At 37.5% G+C, this 26,463-nt stretch overlaps 1 protein-coding gene across 1 annotated transcript in view; it reads right to left on the bottom strand.

Annotated features, from left to right (window-relative positions):
* ADAMTS20 (ADAM metallopeptidase with thrombospondin type 1 motif 20) overlaps positions 1–26,463 on the bottom strand; it is a 194,942-nt gene that overhangs the window by 14,688 nt on the left and 153,791 nt on the right. The window contains exons 32-37 of the mRNA XM_065932168.1: positions 20,651–20,851; positions 19,855–19,984; positions 19,552–19,646; positions 19,370–19,464; positions 18,709–18,842; positions 10,911–11,002 (exon numbers count right to left, since the gene is read on the bottom strand). Of these exons, the coding sequence (XP_065788240.1) occupies positions 10,911–11,002; positions 18,709–18,842; positions 19,370–19,464; positions 19,552–19,646; positions 19,855–19,984; positions 20,651–20,851 (747 nt within the window). The remainder of the gene's footprint in view (positions 1–10,910; positions 11,003–18,708; positions 18,843–19,369; positions 19,465–19,551; positions 19,647–19,854; positions 19,985–20,650; positions 20,852–26,463) is intronic.

The raw sequence follows: 26,463 nt of genomic DNA, 5'->3' as shown, positions 1-26,463 counted from the left end.
CAAGAACTCAAGGCCTGAATCATTCCCACTTAAAATCACCGGTAGGGTACAGGTTTCATGCTGAGCAGTACAAGCCAAGAAGACCAGGGAATAATGTCAAGACCCAGCATTCTGCTTATAGACTAGGGATGATATTCTGCAAAGTGGGATCTGCCCACTCAACCCACAGAATGGGTGCAAAGGCTCTTCCTCGGGGAAAAATCAAGTTGCAAGAACATAAAGTTTCACAGATTTTCCTAAGTAACCTGAGTATTTGGGACAGAAAATGGGGAAGTTCAAGCCTAAAGGTGCTATTGAAAAAAAAAAATTTAGTGGTGTGTAGTTAAGAGGAGCATGGTGATAACTGGAGGAGAGCAACAAGCAAAATAGTAGGCCAGATCTCAGTTTAACAGAGAAAACCAGGGAAAGAGATAGCTAAGAATGTCTCTTTTTGAGGTTTTGCTGACCTGACCTCAAAGACTGACCTATAAGCCTACGCTGGCCCTGGGGCTTGAGTTTAATTGGCTCAGACCATAGAGTAATTTACGCCTCCAGGATGTTATTGAAAGAACAGAGCCATCATCTACCAATTAGTAGTGGGTAAGAGTAGAGTGTGATATCAGTAGAGGCAGACCAGCTAGAAACTCCATCAAAGAGAGCCCGGCTAAAAACAGTTATCCCAGAAGGATTGGGGGACTGTGTACATGTCCAAGGCTGAGCCCTCTGACACTAAAGGCTACGTATCACATGGGAAATAGATGTCACTGAAATAGCCCAGTCAGGAGCCAAACAAATAAACATCTAAGCAAACAACAAATCCTAAAGGGGAAGGAAAACTTAGCATCCACTGTTGCTGAAATATACTATCTAAAATGATCCGTTTTCAACAAAAAATTGTGACACATACAAAGAAATTGGAAAGGATGACTCATATAACAAGGGAAAGGCAGCAAAACTGCCTTTGAGAGGTTTCAGATGTCAGACTGTGCAGATAAAGATTCAAAGCAGCTATTAAAATATGTCCAAAGAACTAAAGAAAACCCATGCTTAAAAAAGTAAGAAAAGTATGATAATAATGTCTCATCAAAAGAGACAATCAATAAAGAGAGAAAAATTATATTTATAAAAAGATCTAAAGGATAATTCTGGAGCTGAAAAGTACAATAACCAAAATAAAAATTCACTAGAGGGGATCAATCAGCAGATTGGAGCTGGCAGAAGAAACAGCAAACTTGAAAAGAAACCAATAGTGATGATACAATCTGAAAAAATAGCAAAAAAAAAAAAAAAAAAAAAAAAAAAGAGGAAAAATGAATAGAGCCTCAGAGAAATGAAGGGACACCATTAGTACACCAAACCATGTATGATGGAAGTACCAAAAGGACCAGATAATATATCTGAAGAAATCCTGGCTGAAAATTTTCTAAGTTTGGTGAAACTACATTAATCTACACATCTAAGAAGTCAAAGACTTCAAGTGAGTAGACACAAAGAGATCCACATCCAAATATATGACAAGAAAGATGCTGAAAGTCAAAAACAAAGGAAATAATCTGAGAGCATCTAGAGAAAAATAAGCACATATATGGGAATCTCAGTAAGATAAATCACTGAGTTCTGTTGTTCATCTAGAAGCCAGAGGAGAGTGGGATGGCATATTTAGACTCACAGACTTAGGGAATGATCTTACAGCTGCCATAGAGGTAAAACATACAAGTAAAGATAATTTTATTAATAGCAACTATAAAAGACATTATAATTGTATGTTTCTTTTTATTTATTCTCAACTTATTTAAAAGTAGTTGTATAAACCAGCATGTATGTAATTATACCATTGACCAGCAATATACAGAAATGTGGGCTTCCCAGGTGGCGCTAGTGGTAAAGAACCCACCTGCCAAAGCAGGAGATGTAAGAGACACTGATTTGATCTCTGGGTGGGGAAGATCCCCTGGAGAAAGGCATGGCAATCTACTCCAGTATACTTGCCTGGAGAATGCCACAGACAGAGAAGTCTGCCGGCTGTGGTCCATAGGCTGCAAAGAGTCAGAGATGACTGAAGCGACTTAGCACACATGCATACAGAAATGCAATATACTTGAGAAGATTGCCACAAATGAAGCAGGTGGGACCAAAGACGTTTGGGAATAATTAAATGAAAGCAGCTGATAACTGCAATCCACAGGAAGAAATGAAGAGAATCAAAAAGTTTCATACAAAAAAAAAAAAAAAAACCTCTATGAAATTTAAGTTCTCTCATTTCTTACCTCTAAAAGATATAATATTATATAGTGAAAGTCACTCAGTTGTGTCTGTCTCTTGGCGACCCCATGGACTATACAGTCCATGGAATTCTCTAGGCAAGAATACTGGAGTGGGTAGTCTTTCCCTTCTCCAGGGGATCTTCCCAACCCAGGGATCAAACCCAGGTCTCCTGCGTGGCAGGTAGATTCTTTACTAGCTGAGTCACAAGGAAAATCAAAAACCCAAAAATTATATAAAGTAATATTATAAAAATGTATTGTATGTTTGTTATATATATAGATGGTATATGCATTACAAATATAACAAAAAAGGGAAGGGGAAAAAGTATATGTAGGAGTAATACTTCTATGTCACTGCAATTAGGTAATATAAATCTGAGTAAATTCTATTAAGATGTACATTGTAAGCCCTAGAGCAACTATTAAGAAAGCAATTTAAAATATAGTGAGAAAATTATTAAAGATATTAAAATGTTACACTTGAAAACATTCACTGAATTTTTAAAAAACAGTGAAAATGGGACAGAAAATCAGAAATGATATGACATATAAAAAACAAAATGGCAAATGGCAAAGATAAATTCAGATATATCAATCATAACATTAAACAGTCTAGTCAAATGGCAGAGATTCAACAAAATGTTCTCTGTAGGAGACACTCTTAAGAGTCAAAAATATATAAGTCAAAAATAAATGGGAGGAAATACATACACCACGTACTATAAAAAAGTTGAGCTGCCACTATAATATCAGATAAATTAGACTTTAAAACAAAAAATGATACTACAGATAAAAGGGAACATTTGATAATGACAAAAGTGTCTATACATCAGGAAATTATGACAATTATAGACATACAATCATGTGCAATAAAAATCTCAAAGTAAATAAATTACATACAAAGTAAATGAAACGAAAGGATTGATGTGAGAAGTAGATAATTCAGCAATAATAGCTGCAGTTTCAATAGATAAAATAACTAGGCAGAAGATCAACAAGGAAATGGAAGGGTTGAACAATACTTTAAACCAACTAGCCCTGACAGACATCCAGAGAACACTTCACCCAACAACAACAGAACACACATTCTTTCCAAGCACACACTGCACATTTTCCAGGATAGCCATATGCTATGCTATAAAACAAACCTCAACAAATTTCAAAAGATTGAATAATACAAAGTGTATTTTCCAACCACAATGGAATGAAAGTAGAAATCAAAAACAGAAGGAAATGTGGGAAATTCACAACAGAGGTTAAGAAGGTTAGATAGCATCACTGAGTCAATGGACATGAATTTGAGCAAACTGCGGGAGATAGTGAAGGACAGATAAGCCCGGTGTGCTGCAGTCCATGGGGTCGCAAAGAGTCAGACAAGACTCAGTAATGCCAGAACAAAAACACTACACTCTTAGATAACCAGTGAGTCAAATAAGACATCACAAATGATAAGAGAAAACACTCAAGATGAATGAAAATGAACGCACAACACCAAAACTTCAGGAATGCTGCAGAAGAAGTGTTTAAAGGGAAATTTATAGTTTTAAATGCCCATACTAAAAGATAAAAAGGCTCTCATGCCAATGACCTAAACTTCTACCTTAAGCACTGAAAAAAAGGAGAGCAAATTAAATCTAAAGCAAGAGAAGGAAAGAAATGATAATGAGTGGAAACTGAAGAAACAGATGAGAAAAATTACAGAGAAAATCAGCAAAATCAAGAGTTGGTCTTTTGAAAAGAACAAAATTAACAAAATCAAGAAAAGATGGGAGATTAAAATCACTGAAATCAGAAACAACTGTGAATCTTACAGGAATATAAAGGATTATAATGCAATACTATGGACAATTGTAAGCCAACAATTTAGATAACTTTGACGAAGTGGACAAATTCCTAGGGAAAAAAAACTACCAAAACAGACTTAAGAGCTAGAAAATCTGGAAAAATCCACAATAAATAAAGTGATTGAATTAGTAAATAAAACAAAATTCACAAAGGAAAGTCCAAGCTCAGATGGCTTTGCTGGTGAATCCCACCAAACATTACTTTTTCACAAACTTTTCCAAAAAACTAGAAGGGGAGGGGGGTACTTACCAATTTATTCTATGAAGCTAGTACTTCCCTGATATCAAAACCAGACAAGGACATCACAAAAAAAGAAAATGATAGGCCAATATCTTTTCTGTAAACAGACAAAAAATTCTCAACAAAGCATACCAAATCTAGTGACATACAAAATGGATTAGATATCATCAAGGATTTCCCCCAGGAATGCAAAATTGTTTCAACACACAAAAATCAGTGTGATACACCATTTCACTATCACTACAGTAATGAACAGTAAACTCAGGATTATCTAAACAGATGCAGATGAAGCATTTGATAAAATCCAACATTCACGATGGCTCAGCAGTAAAGAATCTGCCTGTCAATGCAGGAGAAGCAAGAGACACAGGAGATGGGTTTGATCAGGTCAGGAAGATACCCTGGAGGAGGAAACGGCAACCAATTCCAGTGTTCTTGCCAGGAAAATCCCCAAAACAAAAAAAGCCTGGTGGGCTACAGTCCATAGGGGGTCACAAAAGAGTCAGACACAACTGAACACACACACACAACATTTATGATAAAACCACTTAAATTAGGAATAGAAGAGCACTTCCTCAAATTGATCAAAGGCATCTACAAAACACTCATAACTAACACAATAAATGATAAAGGACTTAATGCTTTTCCTCTGCAATCAAGAATAAGACAAGGATGTCCACTGTAGCCACTTTGATTCAACAGTATACTGAAAGTTTTAGACAGTGCAGAGGCAAGATAAAGAAATTTTAAAAATATCCAGACTGCAAAGGAAGAAGTAAAACTATTTGTAGATAACATTCCTCTGTACACAGAAAATGCTAAGAAATCCAACAAAAAATTATTACAACTAATAAATGAATTTGGCAGGCTTGCAGAATACAAGATCAATTTACAAAAATATGGACAAAAATTAGTGATTTACTGAGGCCTCCGATTTTGCAGAGTGTCTCCTTACTGGAAAACTCTGACAAAAGTCTTCTTTACCTTAAAGTGGAGTCTTCTGTCTCATTAATATCTCCTTAAGTAACACATACTGATGCCACTGCTCTCTCATGGCACTCTCTACATATTTAATGATAGTTATCATAACCTCTCTCTCTTTTCCTGGCTACCTTCTTCATTTTCTTTACGTACCATGACTTAAACCTTCCCCCTTTCTCCCTGATTCTACTCCTAGATAGATTAAAATTTTATCTTTCTCAGACAGAAAATTTTAAATTAGTATAATATTCCAGTGCCAAGTACAAATAAATCTTCTGGTCTCGACATTGTGTTTTGGTACCTTACAATTACACTGCGCAGTTTAGACATTACTACGTGGTCTATATGAGTCATATTGAACTCAGGGTGGTTGAATAAAAAAACCTAAGTCACTTTCATATCACTTTGCTGTGTGCTATGCTTAGTCGCTCAGTCGTGTCCAACTCTTGGAGACCCCATAGACTGTAGCCAGCCAGGCTTTTCTAACCATGGGATTCTTCAGGCAAGAATACTGGAGTGGGTTGCCATGCCCTCCTCCAGGGGATCTTCCCAACCCAGGGATCAAACCCAGGTGTCCCGCACTGCAGGTGGATTCTTTACCTACTGAGCCACCAGGAAAGCCTAAGAATACTGGAGTGTGTAGCCTATCCCTTCTTCAGGGGAACTTTTCGAGCCAGGAATTAAATCTGGGTCTCCAGCATTGCAGGTCGATTCCTGAACAGCTGAGCTACCAGTTCAGTTCAGTTCAGTTCAGTCATTCAGTCATGTCCAAGTCTTTGTGACCCCATGGATTGCAGCACATCAGGCTTCTCTGTTGGGCACCAACTCCTGGAGCCTGCTCAAACTTATGTTTCCATCGAGTTGGTGATGCCATCCAACCATCTCATCCTGTCATCCCCTTTTCCTCCTGACTTCAATATTTCCTACAATCAGGGTCTTTTCCAATGAGTCAGCTCTTCACATCAGGTGGCCAAAGTATTGGAGCTTCAGCTTCAGCATTAGTCCTTCCAATGAATATTCAGGACTGATTTCCTTCAGGAACCCCCAGGGAATCTGACTTTGGAGGCCAGTGGGATTTGATTACAGAACGTCCACAGGACTGGGGAAACAGACTCTTGGAGGGCACAAACCAAACCTTGTGTGCACCAGGACCCAGGAAAAAGGAGCAATGACCCTACAAGAGCCTGAGCCAGACTTGCCTGCGAGTGTCCTGGAGTAGCCAGTGAAGGTGTGGGTCGACAGTGGCCTGCCATGGGGTCAGGGCACTGAATAAAACAACCCTGGCGTAAGTCCTTTTGAAGGACGTCGCCGTTATCACCATTTGGTTGAGTTGCTAAGCTGTGTCCGACTCTTGTAACCCCATGGACTGTAGCCTGACTGGTTCCTGTCAGGACTTTTTACTGACTGAGCTAAGGGAAGCCCATTACGCCATCATAGTTTGGCCTCAGGCCAAACTACAGGCAGGGAACACAGCCCCACCCATCAACCGAAAAGTGGATTAAAGATTTACTGAGCATGGCCCCACCTACCAGATCCCCCCACAGTCATTCCCTCCAATCAGGAAGCTTCCACAAGCCTCTTATCCTTATCCATCAGAGGGCAGACAACTAACCAAACTGATCACTTAGATCACAGCGCTGTATAACTCAACGAAACTATGAGCCATGTCACGCAGGGCCACCAAAGACAGATGGGTCATGGTAGACAGTACTGAGGAAACGTGGTCCACTGGAGAAGGGAATGGCAAACCACTTCAGTATCCTTGCCTTGAGAACCCCATGAACAGTATGAAAAGGCAAAAAGATACGACACTGAAAGATGAACTCCCCAGGCAAGTAGGTAGTATGCAATATGCTACTGGAGAGGAGTGGAGAAATAGCTCCAGAAAGAATGAAGAGGCTGAGCTGAAGTGAAAACAGTGCCCAGTTGTGGAGCAACTGGTGATGGAAATAAGGTCCTCTACTATAAAGAACAATACTGCATAGGAACCTGGAATGGAAGGCCCATGAATCAAGGCAAATTGGAAATGGTCAAACAGGAGATGGCAAGAGTAAACATCGACTTTTTAGGAATCAGTGAACTAAAATGGATTCCAGACGAACTACTTCAAATCCTAAAAGATGATGCTATTAAAGTGCAGCACTCAATATGCCAGCAAATTTGGAAAACTCAGCAGTGGCCACAGGACTGGAAAAGGTCAGTTTTCATTCCAATCCTAAAGAAAGGCAATGCCAAAGAACATTCAATCTACCACACAACTGCACTCATCTCACCTGCAATCAAAGTAATGCTAAAAATTCTCTAAGCTAGGCTACAATAGTATGTGAACTGAGAACTTCCAGATGTTCAAGCTGGATTTAGACAAGGCAGAGGAACCAGAGATCAAATTGTCAACATCTGTTGGATCCTAGAAAAAATAAGAGAATTCCAGGAAAACATCTCAGTTCAGTCACTCAGTCGTGTCCAACACTTTGTGACCCCATGGACTATAGCATGCCAGACCTCCCTGTCTATAATCAACTCCCAGAGTTTTCTCAAAACTTATGATCTGAGCATTTCCTTTGCCTAGATTCGTGCTTGTACAGGACTGAATGCATTTTTGTGGGGAAAGAAAATGAACACAGGCCACATCTTCATTAAACACAGTGGAGGATGGATAATTAGTATTACAAAAGATGCTCTTTTCAATCACTTACTCAGTAAAGGAATTTTCCTGCTTGGTATCTGGCATTTGTGTTTCTCTACAAACCATTAAGGTACAGTATGCCAAATTAATATCAGTTCAGTTCAATCGCTTGGTCGTGTCCAACTCCTTGTGAACCCATTGACTGCAGCATGCCAGGCTTCCCTGTCCATCACCAACTTATGGAGCTTACTCAAACTCATGTCCATCAAGTCAGTGATGTCATCCAACCATCTCATCCTCTGTCCTCCCCTTCTCCTGCCTTCAATCTTTCCCAGCATCAGGGTCTTTTCTAGTGAGTCAATTCTTTGCATCAGGAGGCCAAAGTATTGAAGTTTCAGCCTCAGCATCAGTCCTTCCAATGAATATTCAGGACTGATTTTCTTTAGGGTAGACTGATTGGATCTCCTTGCAGTCCAAGGGAATCTCCAGAGTCTTCTCCAACACTACAGTTAAAAAGCATCAATTCTTCAGCACTCAGCTTTATAGCTCAACTCTCACATCCATACATGACTACTGAAAAAAACCATAGCTTTGACTAGACAGACCTTTGTTGGTAAAGCAATGTCTCTGCTTTTTAACATGCTGTCTAGGTTGGTGATAATTTTTCTTCCAATGATCAAGAATCTTTTGATTTCATGGCTGCAGTCACCATCTGCAGTGATTTTGGAGCCCCCAAAAATAAAGTCTGCCATATTTCCACTGTTTCCCCATCTATGTACCATGAAGTGATGGGACCAGATGGCATGAACTTAGTTTTCTGAATGTTGAGTTTCAAGCCAACTTTTTCCCTCTCCTCTTTTCACTTTCATCAAGAGGCTCTTTAGTTCTTCACTTTCTGCCATAAGGATGGTGTCATCTGTATATCTGAGGTTATTGATATTTCTCCCGGCAATCTTGATTCCAGCTTGTGCTTCATCCAGTTCATCATTTTTCATGATGTACTCTGCATATAAGTTAAATAAGCAGGGTGACTATACAGCCTTGAAATACTCCTTTCCTGATTTGGAACCAGTCTGTTGTTCCAGAAAGGAGTAAAACATGGTTGTATATTGTCACCCTGCTTCGTTAATTTATATGCAGAGTATATCATGGAAAATGCCAAATTGGATGGAACACAAGTTGAAATCAAGATTGCTTGGGGAAATATCAATAACCTCAGATATGCAGATGACACCACCCTTATGGCAGAAAGTGAAGAAGAACTAAGGAGCCTCTTGATGAAAGTGAAAGAAGAGAGTGAAAAAGCTGGCTTAAGGCTCAACCTTCAAAACACTAAGACCATGGCTTCCGGTCCCATCACTTCATGGCAAATAGATGAAGAAACAATGGAAACAGTGTCAGACTATTTCCTTCGGCTCCAAAATCACTGCAGATGGTGACTGCAGCCATGAAATTAAAAGATGCTTGCTCCTTGGAAGAAAATCTATGACCAACCTAGGCAGCATATTAAAAGGCAGAGACATTACTTTGTCGACAAAGGTCCGTTTAATCAAAGCTATGGTTTTTCCAGTAGTCATGTATGGATGTGAGAGTTGGACTATAAAGAAAGCTGAGTGCCAAAGAATTGATGGTTTTGAACTGTAGTGTTGGAGAAGACTCTTGAGAGTCCCTTGGACTGCAAGGAGATCAAACCAGTCAATCCTAAAGGAAATCAGTCTTGAATATTCATTGGAAGGATCGATGCTGAAGATAAAGCTCCAATACTTTGGTCACCTGATTCAAAGAGCTGACTCTTTGGAAAAAGCCTTGATGCTGGGAAAGACCAAATGCAGGAGGAGAAGGAGATGACAGAGGATGAGATGGTTTAATGGCATCACCAACTTGATGGACTTTAATCTGAGCAAGCTCAGGAAGTTGATGATGGACAGTAGAGCCTGGCATGCTTCATTCCATGGGTCACAAAGAGTCAGACATGACTGAGTGACTGAATTGAACTGACTAAAATGTACTGAAATGAGCTACCAGGGTAGCCCTCATATGCCTTTACCAGGTTTTATTTGTATTTCTGAATCTAAAATTTATATATTTACTCAGTTAACTTTTTTCACATTCATTTGAGCCTATAATTCTAGTGACCACCTTTAAGTGCACTTCTCTAATACAGAAAAAATCCTCTTTTTTTTAACATCAAGCATATCTTCCATGCCATTTGATGGAAATTGTGAATATGAAATTCCTAGAAGAGACAACACTAGCAAACTATTGACTACTTCTCTTCAAAATGATATCAATATTATAATTAGTCTTCCTGTGCATGATTTTTTAATTTTCTATAAATCTACCCAATGATGCTGTATTCATCTAGATTTTATCTCTCCAACTTATTATAAAAATATTGCTCACTCATAACAACTTTGTAAAATCCTTTATTAAAAATGAGATAGTAAATTTCTTCCAGGAAACACACTTTGTACTAAAAATCTCAAAGGAGACATAAAAAAATATATGAAGAGAACCTTGGAAAAGAAAGAGTAAAACCAAGAAGACATGGAAATATATTACTTCGCAAATAATAGAAAATTATTCTGAGAATGTTACAGGCCCAGGCAGCTAAAATAACTGATGTTAGTAGCAGTGTAATGAAAATCACATGCTTGTGATGCATTTCTTTACCTTGTAATGTATGTCTATTCATTTCTAGGAACTAAGTGGAAAGATTAAAACTAATAAAGCATTGTGGAAGGAGAAACAGGATCTAAACTATTTTAAATTCTCATATTATACCTTTCAAATAAATGCAATATTAGCAAAGATGCTTTTCTTCTAAAGTTTCTCTATAAACTTTGCAAATAAACTTCATCTAAGAAGTTAACATTTTCTATTTACTTGTTTTTTGCAGTACTGTGGTCAAGAAAATAAATGAGAAATATTATTAATTTTTTTCAGAGAGAAAATAATAAACAAATATGAAATACCTGTGGGCATCTGGCAGCACTGTAGCAATCTCCAGCTGTGGCAAATGGAACTGCATTTCCAAATATTGTCTGGGCAAAAAGAAGGTCTGTAGCTAGAAAATAATAAATGAAACTCTTCAGCACTGAGACACTGTATTCAAATCTTCATTGACTACAAAGCACATGGTCTTCACATTATATTCTTAAATACATTCATATAATTAATCCAAAACTTTAAGCAAAAATGTTGTACAATTGTTGTACATAACATAGATCAGGCTCTCAAATTTTTATTTAATATAAAAATATTCATCTCAAAAACTGCCCTAGAAATGGCAGGGACATCTATAACTAATCCAGATGTTTTAAAAGCTAAATATATGCTCTATTGTATTTTATATCACAGTGAATATCTAAAATAGATAAAGTGGGGTCAAGGAAAAAAATTAGAAGCAGCATTATTTAAAGATAAATAGGTGTGGAGGCATGGGTTGGCAGGGGCTTACTACAGGGACGGTGGCACTGGAAGGTCCCCTGGTGTAACCTCCCTTGGAGTTCACCATTAACCCTACCATAGAGTCTGTAGACCCCAGGCTGGGTCACCTCAGGCCAAACAACTACCAGGGAGGGAGCGCAGACCCACCCATCAGCAGATAATTGAATTAAAGCCTTACTGAGCAAGGCCCTGCCCACCAGGGCAAGACCCAGTTTTTACCATCACCATTCCCTCCAATCAAGAAGCTTACATAAACCTCTTAGCCTCATCCATCAGAGGGCAAATAGGAAGAAGCAAGAATCATAGTCTCAAAGCAGCCAAAACAAAAACCACATTAAATAAAATTAATCATGATGAAAAAGCATAAAATTATGTCCCAGATGAAGGGACAAGATAAAACCCTAGAAAAATAAGTAAATGAAGTGGAGATAGGCAATATCCCCAAAAAAGAATTCATAATAACGGTAGTGAAGATGATCCAGGATCTTGGGAAAAGAATGGAGGCAAAGGCAGAAGGTGAAAGAAATGCTTAGCAAAGACCTAGAACTAAAGAACAAACAAACAGACATAAATAGTACATTAGATGGAAACAACAGCAGAATAACTGAGGCAGAAGAAAAGATAAACGACCTGGAGGACAGAACGGTGGAAATCTCTGCCACAGAACAGAATATAGAAAAAAGAATGAACAGAAATGAAGACAGGCTAAGAGACCTCGGGGACAACATGAAATGCACCAATATTTGCATTATAGGAGTTCCAGAAGGAGAAGAGAGCGAGAAGGGACCTGAGAAAATATTTGAAGAGATAATAGCTGAAAACTTCCTGAACATGGGAAAGGAAATAGTCAACCAAGTCCAGGAAGCACAGAGAGTCCCAGGAAGGATAAACCAAGGGGGACACATACTAAAGAGAAATAGGAAATTCCAGTGATTAGGACTCAGAGCTTTCACTGCCCAATGGCCCAGGTTCAATCCCTGATCTAGGAACTAAGATTCCACAAACTGTGTGGTGTGACCAAAAAAACAAAAAAATTTTTAAAAAGATAAATTATGACAAAGCAATACGCGAGTGCTTATAGAGAGAGTACACATATCAATTCATTTAGGGAATTCAAAAGCACCCAGCTAAAAAGTATGCTATTTCTTTGACTTCTTATATTATTGCATTATATTATTATTTAATTCCTTTCTATTTTATTTTTGCTAATGGTGTTAACAAAATTTCTTGATTGGCACAAACGCTGGGGATTCTACATGAAGTATCAAAAAAGTAGAGATCTTGGCTCAAAAATAGGAGAAACCCTGAAGATAAGCTGGCCCAATCACTTTTTCATGCTTAAATCACTAAATAATATTCCAACTAATGTTCATTCAGTCTGTGGCTCTCACCTCTGCTAATGTTGTTTGAAATACTTTTCAAGAAGACTGCAAGACCATTGCATGCCCTAGTGATGATGCCAGTCCCCTAGAGGCTATCCCCAAAGGTAGCATTTCTGGAAATATTTATCATATCTCTAAGGGCAGTTTCCAAACCCAGGAGGCCTTCCGTGGTGTGCCAGGTCAGCTTGTACCCAATCATGAGAACAAGTTGGGTGTCTCTTTTCCTACCTGCATGCAAAATGAGCTCATGTTAGTAGCTTAAAATTGGTCACGGTGGGAATATATATGCCAAGAAACTGACAAATACTACAAATCAAACTTTTTTCCTGGTTTTTAAGAGTTGGTTGTTGGACATTTACCCATTGCTTACGCATGGCACTTAGGGTTAGGCTGAGGCAAACAGACAGTTTTCAAATCATCCTTTGCTATGGTCTCCTACACCATTACCTGGATAACCCAAAAATAGCTTTCACTAAAAGGGTCCAAAGAAAGATGAAAGCCGAAAAATTGATGCTTTTGAACTGTGGTGTTGGAGAAGACTCTTGAGAGTCCCTTGGACTGCAAGGAGATCAAACTAGTCAATCCTAAAAGAAATAAATCTTGAATGTTCATTGGAGGGACTGATGCTAAGGTTGAATTTCCAGTACTTTGGCCACCTGATGCAAAGAACTGACTCACTGAAAAACTTACTGATGCTGGGAAACACTGAAGGCAGGAGGAGAAGGGGACAACAGAAGACAAGATGGTTGGATGGCATCAACAGTTCAGTGAACATGAGCTTGAGCAAACTCCAGGAGAAGGTGAAGGACAGGAAAGTTTGGCATGCTACAGTCCATGGGGTTGCTAAGAGTCGGACACAACTGAGTGACTGAACAATAACAGGCCCCAAGCTAAATGCAATTATCCTTTCATGCCACGATTAACATTTCATGCCACCAACCCCCCATATTCTGCTAGAAAATCACAGAGTGTGCCTCTTTAATATTCCTCTCAGGTTCTCAGGCTCTCTGTCTTAAACCTCGTCCTTAATAACTTAGACCCTCATCACTTTCTGTCTGAACTATTATATTACTAATAATATTCGCTTTCTAATCATCTTCATGGATAAAATTTGTTTTCCCTCCTACTAAATCTGTTTCATCCTTTGTTTATACTTTTACCCCAAAAGTCCTCATAACTTATAAGATAAATTCAATTTATAGTTTAGTAAACATTGTTCATGATCTTCTTTATGGGAAATTCTTTAACAAGCTGCTACAAACATCCATTCAATTTATGCTTAGGCAAAATTGGAGGACTTAATCTCTGATGGAACCAAGATGCTTCACCATCCCATGCTGTGTTCAAGATGTCTCTGCCTCCTGAAACTCCATTTTCTCTCTTTGGTTAATACAAATTTGGCTTCAAGATTTCCTCAAGATAGCTTCTTGAGGAAAGTTGACTCATTCAGCAAATATTTCTTTTTTGTTTGTTTGTTTTTTATTCTTGTGGATTTTTTTTATTATTATTTTTTTTATTAGTTGGAGGCTAATTACTTCACAACATTTCAGTGGGTTTTGTCATACATTGATATGAATCAGCCATAGAGTTACACGTATTCCCCATCCCGATCCCCCCTCCCACCTCTGTCTCCACCCGATTCCTCTGGGTCTTCCCAGTGCACCAGGCCCGAGCACTTGTCTCATGCATCCCACCTGGGCTGGTGATCTGTTTCACCATAGATAATATTTCTATAGAACATATTATGTATTGGGCATTATTATAAGTACTGCAAGTGAATGAAATAGGGCCTGGTGGACCCTGAGTGCTACCAAAGAGAGAGATAAGTAACAGAGGAGATACTATCATATGTTATAGGTGATTATTGCTCTAGGAAAAATAAATAACCAGGAAAAAGACAGGGGAAAAGGAAGTTTAGGCATAAGAGGGTCTGGGATGCATTCATTGGGAAAGTGTATTTAAGCAGAGACCCAAAAAACATTAAGAGGTAAGTCCAACATATAACTGTGGGTCAGTCATTCTAGGCAGATAGAACAGAAAGTGCAAAGGCTTTAAAGAGGGATGGGGTAGATGCTTTGCAAGGAACAGCAAAGGGACAAGTGTGTCTGAAGCAGTTCATGCACAGGAGGAATGTGGAGGGAAGGAGCAGAAAGGTAATGGGTTGGGAAGGTCATGTTGAGTTTCACTGGCCACTGGCAAGGTTTTTATTTTACAGGTTAGATGGCAGATGTTTGGAGAATTTTGAGCAAAGGTTGGAGTTGTTAAAAAGATGAAATGAGATCATGTGTGAGGCATGACATGGCTTATGTTTTATGGATCACTCTGATTCTCTGCTGAGAAGAGAATCTAGGTCAGGAGTAGGAGGAAAGGTGAAAAGGAACTTGAGTGCTACCAGAGTAATGGGATGCCAGAGGGATGCCATTCCATAGGCATAACAATTCAGGTGGAAAAAATAATATAGACCTCCATCAAGGTGGTAGCTAAGGAGGTAATGTCAAAGTGGGACTTGGTGTGTGTCTTAGCTCAAGCTGCCCTAACAAATTCATAGATTGGGTGTCTTAACAGAAACATATTTCTTCCAGTTCTAGAACCTAAGGTCAGGTGCCAACATCATCAGGGTCTGATGAAAGGCCCCTACCTGGCTCGTAGAACTTGGTAATGGATGGCATGCAGGTGTGAGAGAAAGGGGGGAGTTAAAGATGCTGCTGTGTTTCAACAAGAGTAACTAGAAGATTATAGCTGCCATTTATTGAAATGATAAAAATTAGGGGTAGAAGGAGTGGTTGTGAAGAAACACTGAAAGTTGAGTTGTGGATACCTTGTCAGATGCCTGTTAGATGTAGGTATGCTGAGAAAGGAGTTGAATCTTGAAATTCAGGGCAGCAGTCCAAATTGGAACTATACATTTGAGACTGTCATTTACTAGATGGTGTTTGAAATCTGTAAGTTGAAAGAGACCTCTAAGGAAATGATGGAGTCCTGAATTGCTTCAATATTCATTGTTGTAGAAGATAAAGAACCAAGTTGAGAAACAGTGAGAAAAATGGAAGAAAGAGTGACCAAGACAGGCACCAAATGATGAGTGTGTGAACTCCTGGAAGCCAAATGCTGCTGATGGATTAAGTGAAATGAAAACTAAGAATTTGTCATTGGATTTAGAGAAATGGAGGGAAAACTGGTGATGTAAGAGAGAAAGGAAAGCTTGCTGAAATAATGTTCTGGAATTGGTTCAAAGCAAGAAACCCAGAGCACAAGTAGAAAGGGCTGCCTCAGATGGGAGCGGGAACAGTTCATCCACAGTAACCAGGAGAGAAGGCAAAGTCTATAGGTCAAGGTTTAGGTGGGTTAGTAGTTTGTGATGTTACCAAAAGTGGGATCCATCTGCTTGCCACTCTAAAGCCAATAAAGAGTCAAGGGTGGTGAAAAAGAAATATTGCTTATTTCAGAGGCCACCAACCAGAGGAGTGGGCAGGCTCCTATCCACAAACCAATTCCCCCACCACTGACAGTCAGTGGGCAAAAGCTTTTATAGACAGAGGGAGGGGTGACAGTCAGAAACAGCACAGTCAGCTCTCAGAGTGGAATTAGTCGTGCAGTAGTCTGATCAAAGTTATCTTGATTGTTTTAAGCACAGTTAGTCTTTAGTTCCAGGCTTTCCAGGTGGTGCTAGTGGTAAAGAACCTGCCTGCCAAGGCAGGAGACATAAGAAACTCGGGTTGGATCCCTGGGTCAAGAGGATCCCGTGAAGGAGGAAATGGTAACCCACTCCAGTATTCTTGCATGGAAAATTCCATAGACAGAGGAGCCTGGAGGTCTGAAGTCCATGGGGTCCAAAGAGTCACACATGTCATACACACACACATACACACACACACAGTCTTTAGTTCCAGGATCAGCTTCTTCCCATTTCTTTGAGGCCAGTTCTCAAAATTGTGGCAGCTTATGTGACAGCTACAGTCTGATGATCATCATGTAGTTATCTTCTTCAACCTGGTGGGAGTTTCAGTATCTATAAGACACCTGAAAGGATATGGCTCAGAATATTATCTGTAGCCCTTGGGAAGGAACTGAAGATCCTTGACTTTGCTTAATGACTATTGGTCTCCTTTGACTGTTTTCCTTTGTTTCTGCATTTTCTCACTTCTCTGATTAAACTTACTCTTCGGCTAAAGTTTCTCTACAGACAGAAGGCAGGCTGAGGACATGAAGGGCAAGGACTAGACAGGGTCCTGCTCCATTTCAGTGGTACTTTGCAGAAACTCCATTCTCGTTGTTCTTAGTTTCTCAGTGAGAGAGGAAAGGAGATCATCAGCAAAGATGGACTAGATGGAGGTATCAGAAATTTCAGAAGCTTGAAGCTGGAGAAGACGCTGTGAGTTAAACATTGAGAGGAGTGGGGAAGGAATGGAGTAGAGTCCATGCAAGCTCAGGAGTCAGCATTTAAAGTATATCAGTCAGGAGCCTGTGTATTATTTGCCATACACAGATTTCATGGTGCAGATGCAGAGCAGGTAGAAGGTTTAATTTAATCAAGCCTGGGGTTTTGGCACACCAGTTTGAGGAAGGACAAAAGAAAGCAAGTGGAAAGTGATTACATTTAATATTGTATCTTCACAGCCCAGCCCAATGCCTGGCAAAATGGCAGGTTTGTTAGACAAATGAATGAAAAATAAAAAGTTAATGAACAGCAAAAAAGTTCCTAAATGTCCATTATTTACTCAGCAATGCTGACACAACATATATTATTAAATAATAAAATTATTTATGGCGCACTTACTAACTACAGGGAATTTACTAGGTATGTTGCAAGTATTATCTCAATTCTATCCAAAAACAAAAAATAAATAAATAAAAGAAGGAAAGAAAACATAAAAAGAAAGAAAAAGCTTGAGAGGCATCTTACTTTAGAAAACAGGGGATTGAGGCTTAGAGAGAGATGCCCAGGGTCACAGACTAGTAAGCGGATGAAGAGAGCTTACACTCAGGAGGCTAACTTCAGATTATGATCATATCCAAAGCAGCATAATACTTCCCCACTACAGTAACGGTGGGTGTTTAGCAAATGGTAGCCACTATTACTGACAGTAATAGTTCACCATCATATGACTGCAAGTTAGAGATTACCTATTCATGCATTCACTGTCTCAACAAACTTTTTTTGTTTCTTTTTATGATTTAGGGACTATGCTAGACTTTGGTGATTTAACTTTGATTTAAAGTTTCTGCTTCTGAAATGAACTTTGCCTTTTCATGTCACTATGTAATATCCAGGAGGGTAGACTGTCTGCCGGTCAGTGTATGTCACGGTTCATAAATATACTTAAATGTTTTTTACTGTCCTATAAATTGCTTCCTAGAAAGGCAGCAGGTCCATAATCTGGGGTGGGTAGGAGGGACTTTATCTCTGCAATGCCAGTTACTAACTCCAAGAAGTGGGGCAAGTCACTTAATTCTGCAAGTGCATCTTAATTTTATCACTTGCAACAACATGATGAAATACTGCCTTATCTAGTATAAGGTTGTTTAAAAAAATCAAAGGAGACAAAGTATAAGAAAATATTAGACAAATTGTCACCTGAAACTAATGTTAATTATTACTTTAAACCTTTGCAGAAAGCTTATACGACTACATCTAAAATATTGATTTCCTTATTTTTAATGTAATTTGGAATTTTAGGGTGGAGGGTTATATCTTGGAAGGTGATATCTTTACTACCACAATATCTTTATTAATAACAGTGTCATTACCACATTTTTATTAAGAATCCCCAAGGTCCATGTTATTGCATTGAAGTATGTAGCTAATAATATTTTTTTTTAATTTTAAGTAATTATTGTACAATGCTAGACCCCAGTTACTACATACACCATATAGTATATTGTTAAACTTGCAGTAGCAAATAAATGTTTCTCATTTTACAACTAGAGATTCAGTACTTACTTTTAATTTGCATGGAAGTAAGATCAATTCTTATTTTGCTAAAAACAGTGTGTCCAGCAGCCAGATAGTCATTTTTACATTCACAGTCTTGCCTCCTACTTCCATTAAAAGGACATTCATATGGATTTCGTAGTCTATAACAACATTAGAATATTTTAGTGTTAGGTACAGTTATTAGACCATAATGTAAATAGTAGCTTTGGAAGTGGAAGGGATAAAAGAAACCCTCTTCAATATTTTTTGTGTCAACAAGCTAAATGTGAAAGAAGTAAAAATCACTCAAGGTTAACATACAAAATGATCAATGGGAAATTCAAGACCAGTTTGTAGAAAAATAATTCAGCTGTAGTTCTCCTAGCTTTTGTTACCAGAATCAACTTGATTTCTATGAAAACATACACAGGTCTTAAATTCTACTCTCTGTTGTCCCATTGCTCACCCACAGCATCCTTCTTATTCAGTCTTTCTGTGAGTACATGTTAATACCCAAAGTTTAATTACTGAACAGGCATGGACAACATCTGGCTTATGTCCTAATATATCCACCTGCTCTTAAATTACTTGTCCCACTGCGAGCTATTCAACTACCACTCCGAACTCTGGAACTTCTAATTCTCTTGGACCATAAAAATGCACAGAGAAGGCAAAATACAGCTCATACCTAAAACCATACACTTCAGAAAAGTTGTCTTCTTCACCTTTGACCAATGATATATATTCCTTAGGGTTCTGCAAGTGCATGCCAGCACAATAGATCTAAAGGGAAAATGCAAAGATCTGGAAAAGCTTGCTTCAAAGTCAATGGTCAGTGTTAAAATCAAATAGGAACTGTTAACATAATACCTTTGTTATTCTTCCTTTAATGTTAAGGTAATAGTCACCATCCTTGGTGATGTTGTTTTTCACTTGTATTTCTTTACAGCTGGTAAATGTTTTACCTTCAAGGATAAGTACAACTTATCAACAATGAACATATTACAGACACAACCTGAATTTAACTTAATTACACCAATATTGTTATATTCTGAAAAAAGAAACCTTAATTTCGTGGAGTGTATGACTACTCTAATTTTTTTTTTCAAATTTGCATTAAAACTTCTTTAGAACACCTAGTTTCTAAATAGATTTTTTGAAGTCTTTACTTACAGTCACTGACATAACATTTCTTTTGAGCATCTGGTTTTAAATGCTTTAAACATAAATCACTGGACAGACCATTATCGGCCATGCATTCCACTCTTCTCTCCATCATCCCAACTCCACAAGTCACAGAGCACTGTGAATAGAGTAAAATTGGAAGGTAAACTATAAGACGGATAATAAGGCCACTAAATACACATCTCCTCCTCCCTGACTAGGTCTTTTTGGAACAAACTGATGATCAGTAATGGCCAGGAGGCTGGAGAGTCACAGGGAGTCTAATCCTTAAGAGACTGAATCTATTCTTTCCCAGTTACTGACTTCTTTCCCTTCATTTTGTATAGTTACCTCAGCAGTATGTTGTAAACACTTGATAAATATTATTTAATGATGGTTATTCAAACTCCTGAGTTTTTACTCAGTGATACATGTTAAGTTTGCATAGCAATATTTACCTGCTTACAATCAATTAAATTGGAAATGGAACAGGGTACAAATAACCTGTATTATTCATGTGTTAAATTTATTTACTTTTTCATTGAACTAAAAAATACTGCTTAAGTATCTGCTCAAAATGTAAGTCACTGTGCCAAGCTCTCTGAGGAACAGACACAAGGATTAGTTATAAAGCAAGTTATAGGAAACACAGAGACTAAATATTTGTCAAATAACTGACATAGTGATTGTTAGAAAATAGGGGGATGAGACAACTCTGATATCTAGATAGATGTGCAGATAACCATGCACCCCACAACTAGAAAGTCTCATTCATAAGATTTTAAATTCATAATTACATACTGACCTTGCTCCATTTTCCAACTTTCCAAGTGGCCATATGCAAACAGGTCCTAAAATTGCATTTGTAAACCTGAGGGGAAGGCATCACAGGACACACTCGATAGTCTATAGGCCACAGCTCATGAAGCTTATGTTTCTCAGTAGATTGGACCCCAACGCAATACGTAATCCTTTGTCGATAACTAAATCCACAGTTACCTGCACACTGAAAAATACAGTGTTACAAGGGGTGGAGAAGATGCCTTTAAACTTAACCAGGGTTCACTACTTAGGGTTTCCCCACACAATCCTATTTATTAGCCTCATTTACAGATGGGTAAACAAAGGTTCAGAGACAGTAGGCAACTTTCCCAGTAAATGGAAAGGATCCAGATTCAGGACTGACTGTCTATTTGTACTGCCTATGTTTTTTGCTTGTTTGGGTTCTTTTTTTCTTTGCTTATTTTTCTTGTTGATATTTAAGAATAGCTTAACTGAATGTAAAGTTATCTCCTGATAAGCACAGATTTGGAAAAATGAAACATCAATGGTTCTTAACTGAAATAAAGGACATTTATTAGTCTTAACACACTTGTAACTCTATATAAGTTTAGCATACATCTATCTTCATAGACACAATGTGATGTATATCGCCACTGACTAGAATAGGTAAGTGATTTAGATATAAATGAAAGATCCAGAGCAAAAATGGGCAAATAGATTTCTGACTCCAGAAAAAAGGAACAACAAGGAATAGAGTTACCATCTAATCTAAAACAACAGAAACACCTGGGCAAAATATATAAAACAATAGCTCTTAAGACATTGGATATTAGGCAGTAAAGGACAGTGATCCCTGGGAGGTGGAAACAAAGTGACCCTGTAATTCCTCCAGCTTCCTGCCTTGAGAGAGCACCCAGCTTTGGGGACAAGGAAAGGGACGCCAATGGGACAGCTTGTTCAGACTAGTGTAAACATGTGAGGACACCAACTGAGGCCAAGGGTGGACTGATTAAAAACTCATGAATCACTGTATCTGACACTCACACAGGACCAGATATAGTGTCAGTTCCCCTCATTCAGACTGTAAAACCTTATATACATGCAGTAATAGGTACCATTTTCAAAATGGTCTTGTGGCACAGTAGAGGGAAATAGCTAACCTTAGACTAAGCAAGGCACTGTGCAAGCATGTTAAGTCACTTCAGTCATGTCTGACTCTTTGTGACCCCATGGACTTAACCCACCAGGTTCCTCTGTCCATGGGATTCTCCAGGCAAGAATACTGGAATGGTTTGCCATGCCCTCCTCCAGGGGATCTTCCTGACCCAGGGATCAAATCTTAGGTCTCCTGCATTACAGCCAAATTCTTCACCATCTGAGCCACCAGCGAAGCCCTAGCCAATGCTTTGGGATTTTTTTATGTAAGATCAGTGTCACAACACACTTGTCTCACATAAAAAAATTGTAAGAGCTAGACAAGAGCAAATTGCTTACAAACAAAATAACTACATTCTGGAACAAAGTTCAAAATATACATACAGATACAGATACAGGAATAAAAACTATCTAGTAACCAACACAATAAAAATCAAAATTCATACTAAAAAATAACTGGCATGGAAATAGACAGGAAAATATAGACTATGATGAGAAAAATCCATCTATCAAAGCAGACTCCGAGGGGTGAGTGACATCAGTGAAAATAGCAGAGCAAGGATGTCTGAAAATATTCTCTTCTATAAAGGCAGTCAGAAAACTGGCAAAACAAAAACTTGTGAAAATCAACTTTTTCTGAGCTCTGTAAACTAACCAAAGGCTTGTAGCAATCCTGAAAGCATTTATTAAAGAAATAAAGCTAAATTTTGGTAAGAAGAGTTTTGTATGTTTTAGTTTGCCCTATTCCCATTTCCTCTCTTCAGCCCTATCGTGGCCTTAAAAATCAATATCTCTGCAAACATAGTGAGGAACAAAAGTCTGGAAGCCACCAGAGGAACTGAACTGTCTAAGCCTCATTTCCAGAAAACTATCATTATTTGAACTGTTTGGTGGTTTTCTGAAAGACCTCCCTTGCAAGTCTCTCTTTATTTGACTTTACTCAGCACTTGCCCAGTGCCTTCTCCTTGGGGGTATTCTTGGACACAATTAAAGGCTATGTTTAACTTTGCAACTTCCACAGGAGGTGGATAAGCAGGCAATCAATGGGCAACCCAAAAAAACTTAAAGGCAAAAGCTGGGAAAAGAAATGTCCACAGGGCTTTAAAGGCTCCAGCAGAGTCATAAACAACTAGGAGGCCATGGACATCCACAAGTTTATCCAGGGCTGTCGCAAATTTAGGAAATAACTGAGAAGTGTCTACACTCGGACTCCTGACTGATGTCAAGGTTCTGCATAAGCAGGAAGTAAAGTTAAGGAATAGTTGTCTGTTGAAGGTGCTCACACATGTACACAGAGCCCCTTGGCAAAGACTGGAGATTATTGGCTCCAAATAACTCAGAAAATAATTATCCAGTCATAAGTTTAAAACTAATCACACAGAGACTTTAGTGACCACATGTGACAAAGAAAACAGACATTACAGCTAGTTCAGAAAAGTCACAAACAACAACAAATAGTAGTAAACAAACTATTGGGAGATGGGAGAACATGTAAAGAAAGCCATGTAGACCCATAAACAAGTAAATACGTTTAATTAATATCAAAAAATTTCATGCAACCAAAAATCCAGGACTAGAGGCTTCATTGGTGAATTACCCCAAATGTAGAGAGAAGAATTAACACCAACTCTTCCAAAACACAGAATAGAAAAGAACACTTCCTAATGAGACCAGTATTTCCCTCACGCCAAAACTAGATGAAGATATATCAAGGAAGAAATACTACAGACCAATATCTCTTATGAATATAGATGCAAAAATGCTCAAGAATACACTAACAATCCCAGAAGCAAATAAAAAGGATTGTACATCAAGACAAAGTGAGATTTATCCCAGGAATGTAATATTGTTTCAATATATGAAAATCAATCAATAGACTACATCATAGGAATAGACTCCTATACAAAGATCACAGAAGTATCGCAATAGATGCAGAAAAAGCATTTAACAAAATCTAACACATTTTTATGATATAAACACTAAGAAAACTAGATATATAAGGACATGATAACAGAATCTACAAAAAAATTCATAGCTAACATATTTAATTATGAAAATTAAAAGAAAATTTCCCTCAAAAGAGGAAGGTGTCTGTTTTTACCATGTCTGCTCAACAGATTTGGAGTTTCTAGCCAGGGAAACTAGGCAAGAAAAAGAAGTAAAAAGCATCCATATTTAAAGGAAGAAGTAAAACTATCTGAATTTGCAAACGATATACTTCTGCATATAGAAAAGTAATCTACACACAAAAAGAACTGGCCTCCATAAATGTGTTTTAACATACAAAATTAATAATATTTCTGCACATTATACATGGATAAGCAGAAAATGAAAAGAGTATAATTCCATTTTCAGAAGCATAAAAAATTAATAAAATTCTTAGGAACAAAATTAATCACAGACGTGTAAGGTCTGCACAATGAAAATTATAAACTTTAAAGCATCCTTGAGAGAAATTAATAAGACTAAATAAATGGAAAGACAGGTCATGTTCATGGATTAGAAGACATAATTAAGATGGCAATATTCCTCAGCTTGATCATGATTCAGTGATGCTGAAGTTTACACACAATATAATAAGTTGATCCTAAAATTTACATAGGAATGTAAGGGATACAGCATAAGCAAATAATCCTGAAAAAGAAAAGCAAAATTTGTTCTCTCCAGTTCCTGATTTCAAAACTTACTATAAAACTACCTTACTATAAAACCATGATTATGTGGAACCAATATAAGGATAGACACATAGATCAGGTAACTGAATTGAGAGTTCAGAAATAACTCTTCAATGACAGATAATTCAATGCAGAAAGAATAATTTTTCCAAAAATTGTGTTGAAACATCTGGATAGCCACATGCAAAAGGATAAAGTTGGATCCTACTTTACATCATATACAAAAAAATAATACAAAGTGGATCACAGACCTAAATATAACAGCTAAAGTTATAAAATTCTTAGAAGAAAAAGCTTTGTAACCTTATTTTCTTAGATATGATACCTAAAGTATAAGTGAACAAAAATAAATCTGACTTCATCAAATTAGATACATTTGTACGTGAAAAGACACTAAGAAAATGAAAACACAGGATGAAAATTTACAACTGACATCACAGAAATACAAGTATCATAAATGATTACTGCAAACAATCATATACCAACTAATTAAACAACCTAGAAGACATGGATGGATAAATCGATAAATTTCTAGAAATGCACAGTCTCCCAAAACTGAACCAGGAAAAAACAAAATATATGAACAGACTGATTACCAGTAATGCAATTATATCAGTATTAAAGCTACTCTTAAAAAACAACAATCCAGGACCAGACTGCTTCACAGGTAAATCCTACCAAACATTTAGAGAAGAGTTAACATCTATCAATTCAAAATATCTATCTATTCAAAATATCCAAAAAAATTGATAAAGGAGCACTTTCCAATTCATTCTACAAGGCCAGCATTACCTTGATACCAAAACTTACAAAAACTAGACAAATATCTCACACACACATACACACATACATACACACAAATACAGGTCAATATCACTGATGAACATAGATGCAAAAATCCTCAACAAAATATTAGCAAACCAAATTCAAGTGAAGTTTAGTCCAGGGATGCAAGACTGTTTCAATATCCACTAATCAACATGCATGATACACCATATTAAGAAAATGAAGGATAAAAATCATATGACTATCTCAATAGTACAGGCAACATACCTAAATATATTAATAACAAAAATTATATATGATAAACCCATAGTTAACATCACACTTAATGATGAAAAGTTGAAAACTTTTCCTCTCAGAACAGGAGCAAGTCAAGAATTCCCACTCATCACTTTTATTCAACCTAGTTTTAGAAGTTATAGCCATAGTGGTCAGATAAAAAAAGAGACAAAAGGCATTCAAATTGGAAAGGAAGAAGCAAAATTTTCACTCTTTGCAGAGGACAAGATATTATATATAGAAAACTCTAAAGACTCCACCAAAAAACTATTAGAACTAATAAATGAATTCAGTAAAGTTGTGGAATACAAAGTAAATGTACAGAAATCTATTGCATTTCTATACATTAATAATGAACTGCCATAAAGAGAAAAAAAATTTAATTCCATTTATAGTCTCCTTTAAAAGAAAAAATATCTAGAAATATATTTAACCAGTAAAGTGAAAGACTTGTACTTTGCAAACTATAAGACATTGGTGAAACAAACAAAATAAGACACATAAAAACAGAAAGATATAGCATGCGCATTTGGACTGGAAGAACTAATATGTTAAAATGTCCATACTACACAAAGCCATCTACAGATGTAATGCAATCCCTATCAAAATATCAGTGGAATTTTTCACAGAAGTAAAACAAAGAATCCTAAAATTTGAGTTGAATCATTAAATGCCTGGAATAGCCACAGCAGTCTTGAGGGAAAACAAAAAAAGTTGGAGGTACCAAACTCTTTGCTTTCAAACTATAATATAAAGCTACAGTAATCAAAACTCTATGACATTGGCACAAAAACAGACACATACATGAATGGTCCAGAACAGAAAGCCCCCAGATAAATTTACACTTATGTGGTCAATCAAACAACAAAAAAGCTAAGAATATACAACGGAGAATAGACAGTCTTATCAATAAATGGCATTGGGGAAACTGGACCGCTACATG

The sequence above is a fragment of the Muntiacus reevesi genome, chromosome 4 (genome assembly GCF_963930625.1).
Source record: "Muntiacus reevesi chromosome 4, mMunRee1.1, whole genome shotgun sequence".
Taxonomy (NCBI): domain Eukaryota; kingdom Metazoa; phylum Chordata; class Mammalia; order Artiodactyla; family Cervidae; genus Muntiacus; species Muntiacus reevesi.
This window is presented reverse-complemented; position numbering and strand designations above follow the sequence as displayed.